The following is a 14753-nucleotide window of genomic DNA, read 5'->3' as shown; positions in this document are numbered from 1 at the left end:
CTTTTTTATTCAGAGGATGTCCCAGGGAACAGAACAACTTCCTCAGCTTTTTTTATGGTTGCACAGTATTCTTTTTTTTGGTTGCACAGAGTTCTAAAGACATGGGTTTACTATAATTTATTTATAGTAAATTTATTTACTATAATTTACTATAATTTATTTGAGGATTGAGGACTTGAAAAACATTATTTTTTATTTGAGTAACATAGACACACAATGTTACATCAGTTTCAGGTGATTCCACATCTCTGTAGGTTAAGCTGTGCTCACCACAAGTGTAGGTACCTTCTGTCACCACACAACACTGTTATAGTATCACTGAGTATCCCTGTGTACCCAGCCTTTGATTCCTGTGACTTAGTCATTCCATAACTGCAACCCTGTCTCTCCCTCTCCCTTTCACCGATTTTGCCCCTTCTCCCAATTCCCCTCCCTCTGGGACCCATATGATGACTTTTAAATAATCCATTATACATTGTGCTTTAACCAGCTTCTGAAATGACTAAGTTTGCTTGATGGGTTCATTGCATATTCCACAGCAATCAACGAAAAAGTTTCCAAAGTCTTGTTCTATAATTTAGAAAGCAAATCTTACCTTGCTGTGAGCATAAACCACTGAACCTAGTAATTTCCAAGTGCCTCCCCTTCGGTCCATGCGCACCATGCGGAGGATCTGTAGGAAACGGAGACTTCTGAGTGCGGACGTGGCAAAAATATTACCCTGAGTTTTTGCAGAAACAACTGCTATTGAAGCGATAAGAACAATGGTATCTGAAAGAAACAGGTTGAAATAGCCATAAGTAGTCGGACATGGAAGTTTTATTGCTCAAAATTGTGTTTCAGAAAGGTACGCTTACACCACTTTGTGGTACAAATAAACAGATCTTGAGCCCCAGGCTGGAGCAGAGGTACTGGGGCTCTGAGCCACCTGAAGAGTGATGAAGCAGAGAAGGGGATCTACGTATTGCCTTGGTTCTGACCCTTTGGCTAGTCGATGCTTTATCTATGCAAATGTGAACCATTTGCTACAGAAGCTTGGAAGAACTGGATGGACAGTGGCCTTTGGAAAGTTTGGTGTTCCAGGGAGCACCAGGGCTGTTTGGGCTCTGGTTTCATGAGCATTGCCGTCCTCAGAGCCATCCACTGCTGGATGCCACAGAGGCATCCCAGCCCGGGTGGCTACAAAAGTGGTGTTTGGTATAATCATATTTCTTGCTTTCTTGCCAAAGAAGCCTGGAGCTCCTTTCTGCAAAAAATTTCCTTGTGTTGTGGGGTCTGCGACTTCACATACTGTCTAACAAAGGCCTCAGCTGAGTTGGATACTCTAAGCTCTCTGCACAGAGTACTCTTTATACCTGGCCGGTCAATAATGTGTAAGTTTGGTACACAAATTAAATAATAGTACATTTGTTACAATAGAGTATTAATTATACTCACTTTGCATTGCACGGGAATGGATATTTGATGTCTGACATATTGACATCTGACTTATTTGCCATATTGAAATATGACAAATTGACATATATATTGACTTATTTGACATATTGAAAACTATCTGCTCTTTTGTAAGCTAAGAAAGAGAACCAGAGCGGCCAATGAAAGCATAGAAAAGATAAAAGGGGACTTAATTGCTCCAAGGGCAAATATCTGAGTGATGGGAAGAAGACTTTGAAGTGGGAGAAGTGAAGTAGGGATGAATGGCCTCCTATGGCAATTTTAAAAGAAGTTAACTTGACCTTAACATCCTCAAATAAAATTTCTCTCCTGCTGCAAGTGGGCTGCGCATGACTGGGCATCCACACTCCAGAGAGGAGTTCCACTTCAAGGGCACTGGATTTATAATTTTTCTGTGATCCTCAGGATTAACTGCTGTATGAATGGGTATTTGTCATCCAGCTCGGCCCTTCTCCCTGGACTGAGAGAAGTCTGGTCTCCGGGCATGGACGGAGCAGATAATTGAATGGCTCTTCTGGTGCCCCTTTTGGGTCAGGACCTGGAACGTTTGGCGGTACAAGGGTCAGCTGAAGGGCTTTAACCACTTTGGGGGTAGGTACACAGAGAGCCGCAAGCACATCCTTGAGTAACAGCTCTCTGCAGCTGTTGGAAATGAGAAGGAATTAAATGTGTTGACCCAGACACCAAAGACATATTTTAAGTGAATAAAAAGACAGTTGCAAAGCTCTATGTGCAATATGATCTTATTTTACATTGTTTTTTGATCTTATTTTAATAAAAAATAATGATCAGGAAAATCATGTGAGAATATATACAGATTATTACCACTAATTCTCTCCAGAGGTAGAGAGAGTGGGGTGAGTATGTGGGTAAATGGAGTTTTACTAAGTTTCTAATTTCTGTACTATGGCATTTTATAACAATGAAAATGTCTTTTGAAATCAGAAAAAAAAAAAAAAACTTTAGAGAAGAATTAAGTGTGAAAATGTCTCTTGGTTTGCATCATTTGGAGGGATTTACTCCCGACTCAAGTAGTTTACAGACAAAGAGACATTTCTTATATGGTCCTGCTAGGTATATATTTGCTTTTATTTCTCATTGTAATCCTGCTTCATTACAAGTGTACAAAGGAAAGAAAAAGGAGCAATACTCCATTAACTATGTTAAAATATTTGAGATAGGAAAAGCAAGCAAATGACTGATAGGGATGCAGAAAATACAACACTTAAAACTTATTGGCATGCCTGGCACTTTCTTTAGTTCTGTCTTTTTTATGAATGTTAATTATTTCATCCTTATAACAACTGTGTTACTTAGGTCTTCTACAGATCCCATTTTACAGATGAGAAAAGGGAGGCGCAAAAAGCACATACTGTATTAATGTAAAAGAATCAGCCATCGTGCTGTTAGACTACAGCACAAAATGTATGAAGCTATGAAGTTCGTTCATTAGAGAAAACCAAGACAAAGTAAAAGCAACACTGCCTGTTCGAGACAATTTAAAAAATTACGCACACTGTGAATCATAATCTAAGTGTTTGAAGTCACAAAATATGCAAAGGTAACGACAGATGTGATTTAACACCCTCATTGTAATTCAGATCAGACGAGAAAGTTGGGAGTTTGATAAAATGAAATCACAGATGAGCGACCAAATGGCAAATGATGAATGCAGTCACAAAAATGTTTCTGGTTAGATTACAGTCCTCCACTGAATTTCGCTGTCAGTACCAGCTAGAATATATCGCAGGCTAATATTTTAGAGGTTATGACTACTCTTCTGTTTTTATATATGTATTTATTATTTTTGTGGTCCATTATAGAATAGAGGCTCTATAAGGTTGGATAGTTGTATCGCAAGTACCTAGAACAGTGCCTGAAACGTGGTAAGCACTCAATAAATATTTATAGAATGGATTTGGATTAAACACTCAAGGTAGTATGAGCTTTGTTCTCTGACCATACAGTGTCTTAATAACTAGAATAAGAATCTGAAATACTCTTGGGGTGCCTGGGTGGCTCAGTTGGTTGAGCAGCTGCCTTCGGCTCACGTCATGATCCCAGGGTCCTGGGATCAAGCCCTGCCTGCATCAGGCTCCCTGCTCAGCAGAGAGCCTGCTTCTCCTTCTCCCTCTGCCTGCCACTCTGCCTACTTGTGCTCTCTATCTTCTTGTCAAATAAATAAATAAAATCTTAAAAAAAAAAAAAGAATCTGAAAAACTCTTAATCAAAGGATCACTTCAATATTCCATCTTGAATTCTACTGAAACATAATAATTCATAGCTATCATCCATTAAAGTGCATAAATCTCACTAAGACTTCCTTTTTATAAAATTAGTTAGGGACAGTCTTCAAAGATGGTGACATAGGAGGCTCCTGCGCTTCCTTCCTCCCAACGATGCGCCAAATAAACTCTTGCACGTGGAGTAATTCCCTGTGAAGGAAATCCAGGAACCATCCGAGGGACTCCTAAGCATCTGGCAGATAAGAAAATACCCACATTTAAATGGGTAGGAAAGGCTGAGACATAATCTTGCCTTAAACCTCACCTTTAGCATAGTGTCATACAAATGGGAGGTAACTCCCACATCCCAGCTTCTCCCTGAGAGGCTAAGGGTTTGGACCCCATATTTAGCCTCCTAACTTTAAGACTCCCATTTGAGGGACAGGACTTCCAAACAGCTTGTTCTGAAAGCCAATGGGGATTGCATCCAAAAGATCCACCAGACTATACAGCAAACAAAGAAGCAGTTTTTTTTTTTTTTTTAAGATTTTATTTATTTATTTGTCAGAGAGAGAGAGAGAGTGAGCACAGGCAGACAGAGTGGCAGAGGGAGAAGCAGGCTCCCTGCGGAGCAAGGAGCCCGATGTGGGACTCGATCCCAGGACGCTGGGATCATGACCCGAGCTGAAGGCAGCTGCTTAACCAACTGAGCCACCCAGGCGTCCCCAAAGAAGCAGTTCTTAATGGGTGTGAGCACCGCCGTGGCTACCACTTGGGGACTCAGTGCAGAAGGAAAGGGCAGAAACGCCCATCTTAGTCTTTCTCTCAAAGGATTATATTTGCATACTTAAAAGAAGTTTTTATTTAAATTCCAGTTAGTTAAAATACAGTGTAATATTAGTTTCAGGGGTATAATATAGTGATTCAACACTTCCATGTATCACCCTGTGATCATCACAAGGGCCCTCCTTCATCCCCATCACCTATTTTACCACATATGACAACCCCATAGCTAACATCAGTCAATGATAAAAAATAAAAGTTTTCTTTCTAAAATAAGGAGTAAGATAAGGATGCCCACTCTTGACACTTTTATTCAGAATAGTATCTAAAGTCCTAGCCAGAGCAATTAAGCAAGAAAAAGAAAAAAAAGGCATCCATTGGAAAGGAAGAAGTAAAACCATCACTATTTGCAGATGACATATTATATACAGAAAATTCTAAAGATTCCATCAAAACATTATTGGAACTAATAAATGAACTAAGTAAAGTTGCAGCACACAAAATCAATATACAAAAATAAGTTGTGTTTCTATACACTAACAATGATCTCTGAAAAAGACAAATAAAAAATCCTCTTTACTATAGCATCAAAAAGAATAAAATGCTGAGGAATAAGTTTAACCAAGGAGGTGAAAGATCTGTTTGGTGATAACTATAAGACACTGATGAAAGAAACTGAAAGAGACACTAATAAGTAAAAAGATATTCCATGCTCATGGATTGGAAGAATATTGTTAAAATGTCCACACTACTCAAAGCAATGTACAGGTTCAGTGCAAACTCTATCAAAATTCCAATGGCATTCTCCACAGAAATAGAACAAACCATTCCAAAATTCATATAGAACCACAAAAGACACCAAATAGCCAAAGCAATCTTGAGAAAAAAAGAACAAGCTGGAAGCATCAGGCTCCTCGATTTCAAACTATATTACAAAGCTATAATAATCAAACCTGCATGGTACTATCATAAAATAGACACATAGATCAATGGAACAGAATAGAGAGCCCACAGATAAACCCATGCATACATGATCAATTAATGACAAATAGCAAGAAATATACAATGGGGAAAAGATAACCTCATCAATAAATGGTGTTGGGAAAACTAGATAGCCACATACAAAAGAATGAAACTGGACCACTGTCTTATACCATACACAAAAATCAACTAAAGATGTTTTAAAGATGTAAGTGTAATACTCCATGAAAGTCCTAGAAGGAAACAGAGAGAGTAAGTTCCTTGACATTGATCTTGACAGTGATTTTTTGCATTTGAAACCAAAAACAAAGTCAACAAAAGCAAAAATGAACAAGTGGGACCACCTCAAACCAAAAAGCTTCTGTATAGAAAAGGAAAGCAGCAACAAAATGGAAAAGCAATGTACCATAGGAGAAAATACTTGCAAATCGCTAATCTGATAAGGAGCTAATATTCAAAATATACAAGTAACTCATACAACTCAATAGTAAAATAACAAATAACCCAATTTAAAAAATGGGCAGAGGAAATGAATAGATCTTATTCCAAACAAGACCCACAAATGGTCAACAGATACATGAAAAGGAGCTCAACATCACTAATCATGAGATAATGCAAATCAAAACCATAGTGAGATACTACTTCACCCCATGTGAGAATAACTATTATAAAATATTATAAAATGCTGGTGAGGAGGTAAAGGAAAGGGAATCCTTGGGCCCTGTTGTGGGAATGTACATTGGTATGTTCATTATGAAAAACAGTATGGAGGTTCTTCAAAATATTAAAAATAGTGGAATATTTTTCAGCCACGAGAAAGAAGAGAATTGTAATGTTTTCAACAACATGGATGAACCTTGAGGGTATCATGTTAACTGAAATGAGCCAGACAGAGAAAGACAAATACTGTACATCACTTATATGTGGAATCTAAAAAAGTTGAACTCAGGGGCGCCTGGGTGGCTCAGTGGGTTAAAGCCTCTGCCTTCAGCTCAGGTCATGATCCCAGGATCCTGGGATCAAGCCCCACATCGGGCTCTCTGCTCAGCAGGGAGCCTGCTTCCCTCTCCTCTCTCTGCCTGCCTCTCTGCCTACTTGTGATCTCTGTCAAATAAAAAAAAAAATCTTTAAAAAAGTTGAACTCATAAAAACAGAGACTACATTACTTCTGTGTGAAATCTAAAATAGTTGAATCCTATGATTAGCGGGAGCTGTGGGGTGGGAGAAATTGGGGATGCTAGTCAAAGATTATAAGCTTCCAGTAATAGGATGAATCAGTTCAGGGGATCTAATATACAGGATGGTGATTATAATTAACGATACTGTATTATATACTGGAAAGTTGACAAGAGACAATATCTTAAATGTTTTCACCACAAAAAAGAAATGGTAATTGTGTGATGTGATGGAGGTGTTAGCTAACAATCAGTTGCAATATACAAGTGTATCAAATCAATAGGTTGTACACCTTAAATTGTTATATGTCAACTGTATCTCAATAAGGCTGGAGAAAAACTGGGCAGAGTAACTCAGCTGCGCAATTAGTCATCTAAAATGTTTTTTGAAAGAGAGAAGCCTTGTCTTAAGTGCATGTACCACATTTTAGTATAAGGTAGAAACTATAGACAGCCCTCAAAGATTATTGGCTTCATATTCATTTGTTTATCCATTCATCCATTTAGCAGTTAACTGAATGTCAAATATTATATTAGATGTTTGCATTAGAAATGAACATGCATTAATCCACTAGATCGTCAGTCTGTCACAAATACATATTAAATCTCTACCATGTACCAGGCATGGTGCTAAATACCTTACATATATCAGTGTTGTCAGTGGGGATGATTTTGCCTCCCAAGGGACATCTAGCCATGTCTGGAGACATATTTGGTTGTCTTAATTGGAAAGGGGATTGCTACTGCCATCTAGCGGTAAAGGTTGCTGCAAAACATCCTACAATGCCCAGAATAGTTTCCAGAGAAAAGAATTACCTAGTCCAAATGTCTATAATGCCACGCTGGGAAACCCCAATGTACATGACTTTACTTAGTACTCCTATGAGCTAGAAAATATTAGGACCATCTGCTTCTTGCAAACAAAGAGCTAAGACGTGCGGTGATCAACTAGCCAAGGCCCAATATCCCAAGTGGCTGAGCTGGTCATTTCTTGACTCCAAAGTTGTGCCCTTAAAAGTAATGGTATACCATTCCTTGGATAAAGAAAATCCAGGGTGATGGTGGGTGGAGTGGGATAGGGAGAAGAGGGTGGGCTGTGAAAGCAAATGGATAATAAAGCAGGAATAAATTGCTACTGCATGAAGCATTCAGGAGACAGCAGAATGAAGAAAGAAAATGATACTAAAAACAGATGATACTTTTATGGATACATCGAGAGAAAATGGGGCTAGAGGAAGAAATAGAACTGTTAATAAACAAAGGGGAGCTCCAAATTGCATGGAAAAAGGCACGTAATCCTGAGCTCTTAAAATCTACTTCTCCCAAAGGAAACAAATGTGAACAAGTTGGGAAGTAGTGAAGATAGTTATTGATTACTAGCAGCCCCTTAGAAATATGAAATATAGGCTTATGGTTCTAGGAAGTAGGTTCACATACTTACTGAATCACTTAGAATGATTTATGGATGAATTCTTGAGATTTGAGGAGACTGCAAAGATTTGAGTGAAGTAAATATTGTATAATGATAATTTAAGACACATAGGGACTGTAGAAGAGGATATTGTTAGACTCCACAGTATTATTTAGTCAGCAAAATTGGTATAAATTGATCACCCTGGACTTTGTGTAAAAGGGATTAGTCACTGAAATACTGAAAATCCCTTATTATAAGGTGGATTCATATCTAAGGCTACCCTAACATGGACCCAAAGATTGGGTTAAAGCAAGATCAATCACGTGATCTAGCTCCATCAGCTAGATGGAGCCAGAGAGTATGATGCTAAGTGAAATCAGTCAGAGAAAGACAAATACCATTTGATTTCACTCCTATGTGAAATATAAGAAGCAAAACAAATGAGCAAAGGGCAAAAAAGAGAGAGAGAGAGACAAACCAGGACACAGATTCTTAACTATAGAGAACAAACTGATGGTTACCAGAGTGAGGTGGGTGGGGGCAAGGGGGAAATAGATGAGATTAAGAAGTGCAGTTGTGACGAGCACTGCGCGATGTATGGAATTGTTGAATCACTATATTATACACTTGAAACTAATGTAACACTGTACAAATTAACTGGAATTGAAAGAAAACTTAAAAGAAAAAAGCAAGGTAAACTGTACACCTGAACTTGATGGGATGTATTTTGTTGCTACAATTACATGACATAATACATCTATTAGAAATTGTATTTTACCATACCTGGCTTAATTTCAAATCATAATGGGAAGAGCTAAATCATATGGATTAACCAAATCATGGTTGAACACTTTTAAACTAGTGATTGTAAGGATAGATGGATTCTATGGAGGTAAATAACAAAGGGGGTACATCTTGATTCCTGAAAACTGTCTGGAGACTTTAGGCTTTTAAATTTTTGTAAATTACGTTAGAGTCTCAGGAAGTTTCCCCTGGCAGCTAACATAAATTTCCCTTTTGCACTTTAAACTCATTTCATCTTGTTATCTCTGAGAAAAACAGAAGTGCGACAAATAAAATATTCTTCCACCACCTTTTTTGTTCTAAAATTTAGTGGCCGCGCTATAAGTTAAACTTTGGATGATTTAAATAAAATTATGTTTTAAAATTATAAAATAGTAGCTGCTATAAAATATCAAAACACTAGACATATGTCGTATAAGGCAGGAAGGAAATTTATTTAATTAGTCAATTATTAATGAATTTCAGGTTACTTGAATCTTTGCTTGTAAAACGATGCTGAAATGAACAGTTAAGTACACATATTTTTGTAGGTCAAGGATAAATTCCTAGAGAATTGGATTGCTGGGTTGAATGTTGGCACGTTTTGAATTTTGATACCCAAGTGCCCTCCAAAGGTTGGTACCAATTGTTATTAACAATGTAGGAAAGTAATTATTTTTCAGGGGCAGCTGGGTGGCTCAGGCGTTAAGCGTCTGCCTTCAGCTCAGGTCATGGTCCTAGGATCCTGGGATCGAGCCCTGCATCAGACTCCCTGCTCAGCGGGAAGCCTGCTTCTCTCTCTCCCACTCTCCCTGCTTGTGTTGCCTCTCTCGCTGTGTCTCTTTGTCAAATAAATAAATAAAATTTTAAAAAAATCTTAAAAAAAAAGAAAGTGTTTCTCTGTCTCTTGTTAATACAAAGTAATGTTAATAAAAATAACAACAGCAATAGTAACGACTAACAGAGTAATGGTTTACTGTGTGACAGATATTGTTCTAAGCATTCTCAGGTATTACATGGACTAGTATAAATTTGTAATCTTTGCCAACATGATAGGCAAAGACATCACTTATTTTTCTTTACTCATTCTGTATTTCATGTTATTTAGAAGTCGAAGAAGTCAAGTCATCTAGAAAGACATTGCCCAAGAGTGTGAAAGTATTTTCTTACATTTTATTTTGGTGTATTTAGATGCTCATTTAGTTAACATATTCACTTTTACTATTCAGGATAGTCTTCATGACAAAGCTACCTAGCTGTCCACCATAGATGCGTGCTTCTTTTCGGAGGTGTAGAACTATCCCTGGGAAGAAGCACCCCATCCAGGGACACCATTTTCCAGGTCTGCTTGCCCCTGGGTGGGGTGATGGGACTAAGTCTAGCTAATGGAAGGTGAGTGGAAATAACATGTGCTACTTTCAGGCTGAGGGGACTCACAGAGCCTTATTTATGCCCTCTCTCTTTTCCTTTCTGCCCCCTGGGTGTTGCTATGAAGCATGTCCTTAGCAACCACATGCTAAAGACGGCAGGGCCTTTGTCCCCCTGGGCTCCTGAATGCCCTGAGCAGAGCCTTTACCACACACCCCACCCCCAACAAGAAGTACCTAGTAAGGAACTAGTTCAATGAAAAAGTAAGTTGAACTTCACTGAACAAGTGAGAAGTAAACTTTTTTATGTTGAGAAGTTAATGAAATATGAGGATCTGTATAATAACCAGCATTACTCTAACTTATATAATCTTTAACGTTTATGGAATTTGTCTGTCTCTGTGGTCAAGTAGAGAACTCATCTTACTTTTTATTGAATATGATAGTCAATTTTTCCAGTATTACCTAAATAAAAATCTATCCATTTCTGAATGTTTCCATATGCTCATGGAAAGGTCTGTTTCTGGGTTCTACCCTCTTTTATTGTCTATTCCTATATCAGGGTGACACTAGACATTAGTGTAAAATCCCTTCAATGTGATTCCTTTTTTAAGAACACTTATCAATTATTCTAAACCTACTTATTTTCCCAGGTAAGTTTAAATTATCAGTTGAAAAGAACTCCGAGTTCTGATACAGACTGCATAGTAAGCTTACACATTCACATCTTCTTTATTGCCTCCCTCATGTCATATCCACTGAGGTGTTTAGCTCTGTCGATTCTGCCTCCAGAATATGGCTCACCTCTACCTTCCTTTTCCCCTTTATCTTGTCTCCTCCCTAGTTCAGGCCTATGCTGCCTCTCTCCTGGCCATCTTTGCCATCTCTGAGCTGGGCCAGGTCAGAGGCCTAGTCTTTAGGACTGAACAAGGCCAGGAGTAAACTCTGTCTTCCCTTTCTCAAAACTATTTTGAAGTTTTTTTTTTTTTTTTTCCTTTTTTAAAAGATTTATTTATTTATTTTAGAAAGAGAGGGGGAGAAAGAGAGCACGAGTCGGAGAGGCAGAGGGAGAGGAAGAGAGCGAATCTCAAGCAGAATCCCCACTGAGTGTGCAGCCTCACGTGGGGCACGACCCCATGACCCCAAGATGAAGACCCAAGCCAAAATCAAGAGATGGAGACCCAACTGACTGGGCCACCCAGGCGCCCCTAAACTATTTCATATTCTAATGCAAGATTAAAGTGTTGAAGTGACTGGGGCGCCTGGGTGGCTCAGTGGGTTAAAGCCTCTGCCTTAGGCTCAGGTCATGATCTCAAGGTCCTGGGATCGAGCCCACATCGGGCTGTCTGCTCAGTGGGGAGCCTGCTTCCTTCTCTCTCTCTCTCTGCCTGCCTCTCTGTCTACTTGTGATCTCTGTCTGTCAAATAAATGAATAAAATTTAAAAAAAAAAAGTGACTATATCCCTTCTCTGATCACAACAATTTTTTTCAATACCTAGAGCAAAGACTGAATGCTGATCCCTGGCATTCAAAGAGCTTTAGAAAATGCTCCTGCTCTGCCTGGAGAGCCCGCACCCCCACCCTGAAGGCTGCTTTCACACTATTAGTGCCCAGAGCTCTGACTCGTACTACCCTGAGCCCTTTCTACCCTTCATAACAGTGGCCTGTTTACATGCTAGTCTTTTCCAGGAACTCAAAGAAACTGAAAGCATGCAAAAACACTTATTTGTCCTTGTAACCTCAGCACCTAGCTCGGCACCTACCATAGCGTAAGTGTTCAACACTTATTTGAAGGATGATTGTTTGATGGGTTATGTGCTTATAGTAAGCAAGGAAATAGAATAAGATTTTATTATTTCAAGAGCCTTAGGAATAATACAGCTAAATAGCCCACATTTTGCAGTGGAGAAGCTGAGGTACGAATATATGAAAGTTAAAAATTCCATATGTTAAAAAAAGCCCCACATAGATTGAAATCCAAAAAAACAAACCTGAAAAAGATATTCTTTAAAATATAAAAATAAATGAATAAGAAAATATCCTGTTAGAAAACTGGACAGAAGGCACAAATACAAATTTACCTTAAGAAGAAGTAAAAATGGCCAATACATATATGGAAAGAAGTTCTTTCTAAGTTCTTGCTTTGAAATTTAAAATGGTAGCAGGCCCCAGTTTAATCTATTAAACTGACAAAGTTTATAAAATGAATAGTCAATACTGGCAATGAGAAAGAGGAAAAACATTTTCTTTTTTTTTTTTTAAAGATTTTATTTATTTATTTGACAGACAGATCACAAGTAGGCAGAGAGACAGGCAGAGAGAGGAGGAAGCAGGCTCCCCGCTGAGCAGAGAGCCTGATGTGGGGCTCGATCCCAGGACCCTGGGATCATGACCCGAGCCGAAGGCAGAGGCCCAACCCACTGAGCCACCCAGGTGCCCCAGAAAAACATTTTCATAGACATTTTGTCTTAGAAAAAAATGGTATAACTTTTGGGGGGGAGAATTTTGGCATTATTTGCCCAAAGTATTAACTACTCATAACCTGTTATTTTTCAGTAATTTTGCTTCTAGGAATGTAATCTAATGAAAAAAAGTGTGGTTACCAACACAGGTTTGCACAAGAATGCTTATTGCACTACCATTAATTATGTAAAAGTTAGATATAATCCAAATTTCTAATAAAAGTGGATTTATCAAAAATGATATGGTCTATTTATTCAGAGCAAGCCCTATGCAGCTCATGTGGCTGAGCCCCAGTCCTGGCTCTCTGCTTCTGATCTGGGTTACCCAGGTGAAGTTACTCAACCCTCTGCCTCCATTTCTTTATCTGCAAAATAAGAATCATAAAATTACCTATTTCGCAGAGTTGTTGTGAGAACAAAATAAGTTGGTGCATTTGAAAGATCTTACTACAGAGCTAACACATAATAAATTTTTTTTAAAGATTTTTTATTTGTTTATTTGACAGACAGAGATCACAAGTAGGCAGAGAGGCAGGCAGAGATAGAGAGAGGAGGAAGCAGGCTCTCCGCTGAGCAGAGAACCTGATGCAGGACTCGATCCCAGGACCCTGACTGAGATCATGACCTGAGCTGAAGGCAGAGGCCTCAACCCACTGAGCCACCCAGGCACCCCCAAAACATAATAAATTTTATCTAATTTATTATTAATAGTAATAGTAGTATCATGGATAACTGTGTAATCACAAAACATCATGTGTTAGAAGAATATTTATTAGATGAGAAAATGTCTTCTTCAATATATCATTATGTAAATAAGTGATTACATAGCGGGATATATAGATGATCCCAATTTTGCCTTCAAAGGATTTTGTGCTCTTACAGTATATATCAAAATAAATACTGTAAGTACCCATACCTGCATGCTAACAAGGATTATCTTTGGGCGGTAGTATTATGTGTAAAATTTAGTTTCTTCATACATATCTCTTTTTCCCAAATACTCTATAATAAGCATGCATTGTTTTTGTAATGAGAAAAGGAGAACTATTTGTTTAAAAGAAGAAGCTATGGCCCAGGAAGTTCAGCACATTGACCAGGTAACTTATCAGTGGCAGGAAAGAGAAGGAAAAGGGCAACATTTACTGCCATGGGGCTATGTGTGGTGCCTAGTACACAGAATCTGTTTCAGCCCTTCTCTATAATGGCTCTCCAAGGAAGCACAGAGGTTGTAAGTGTCAACTTTGTGTGACAGAGCCTGGGTATTCCTGCTTCTGTCCTTTCCTAGCTGTGTAACCTCGAGCCTATTAATCTTGCTGAAGCTTGGAGTCTTCACCTATAAACAAGGACTAAGAACCATTTTCCTCACGTGGCTGTTGTGAGGATTAAATGAGATAATATACATAAGACTCTGAGTCTGCCTTAATGTGCCTGACATAATGTTAGATCCTTACTCTAAAAGAAAAGTATTTTAGGGGTGCCTGGGTGGCTCAGTAAAGCCTCTGCCTTCGGCTCAGTTCATGATCCCAGGGTCCTGGGACAGAGCCCCGCCATGGGCTCTCTGCTCAGTGGGGAGCCTGCTTCCTCCTCTCTCTCTCTCTGCCTACTTGTGGTCTCTGTCTTTCAAATAAATAAATAAAATCTTTTAAAAAAAATGAAAGAAAAGCATTTTATATACACATACATACTTCCACAGATCATAAATTGTTCCTAAGAAAGTTCAGGAATCTTATCCAAGATCATTTAGCTTGTAAATGGAGCCAAGAATCAAATGCATGTATGTCTTACTACAAACTGCTTACATTTTGTTCCATGCTTCTCTTTTGATAACTTTTCTCTAGTAAGACACCAGTAAAGAGAGATGTAGGCACTCAACCAAAGCCTACATATGAAACTCAAAGTAGTGTTATTAAGAATAGAGAATATTGGGGCACCTGGGTGGCTCAATTGTTAAGCGTCTGCCTTCCACTCAGGTTGTGATCCCAGGGTTCTGGGATCGAGCCCCACATCTGGCTCCCTGCTCCACGGGAAGCCTGCTTCTCCCTCTCTCACTCCCCATGCTTGTGTTCCCCCTCTTGCTCTCTCTCTCTCTCTCTCTGTATCTCTTCCAA

The 14753-nt window shown here is 38.8% G+C and overlaps 1 protein-coding gene across 1 annotated transcript in view; it reads right to left on the bottom strand.

The window, feature by feature from the left end:
* The window catches only part of KCNQ5 (potassium voltage-gated channel subfamily Q member 5), a gene marked incomplete at its 5' end in the record, with an annotated part of 518313 nt that overhangs the window by 100567 nt on the left and 402993 nt on the right, over positions 1-14753 (bottom strand). The window contains one exon of the mRNA XM_080805542.1: positions 596-771. Within this exon, the coding sequence (XP_080661668.1) occupies positions 596-771 (176 nt within the window). The remainder of the gene's footprint in view (positions 1-595; positions 772-14753) is intronic.

Source organism: Martes martes (genome assembly GCF_963455335.1).
Source record: "Martes martes genome assembly, chromosome: 6".
Classification (NCBI taxonomy): Eukaryota; Metazoa; Chordata; class Mammalia; order Carnivora; family Mustelidae; genus Martes; species Martes martes.
Note: the sequence above shows the minus strand (reverse complement) of the source record. Positions and strands in the feature narration are given on the sequence as shown.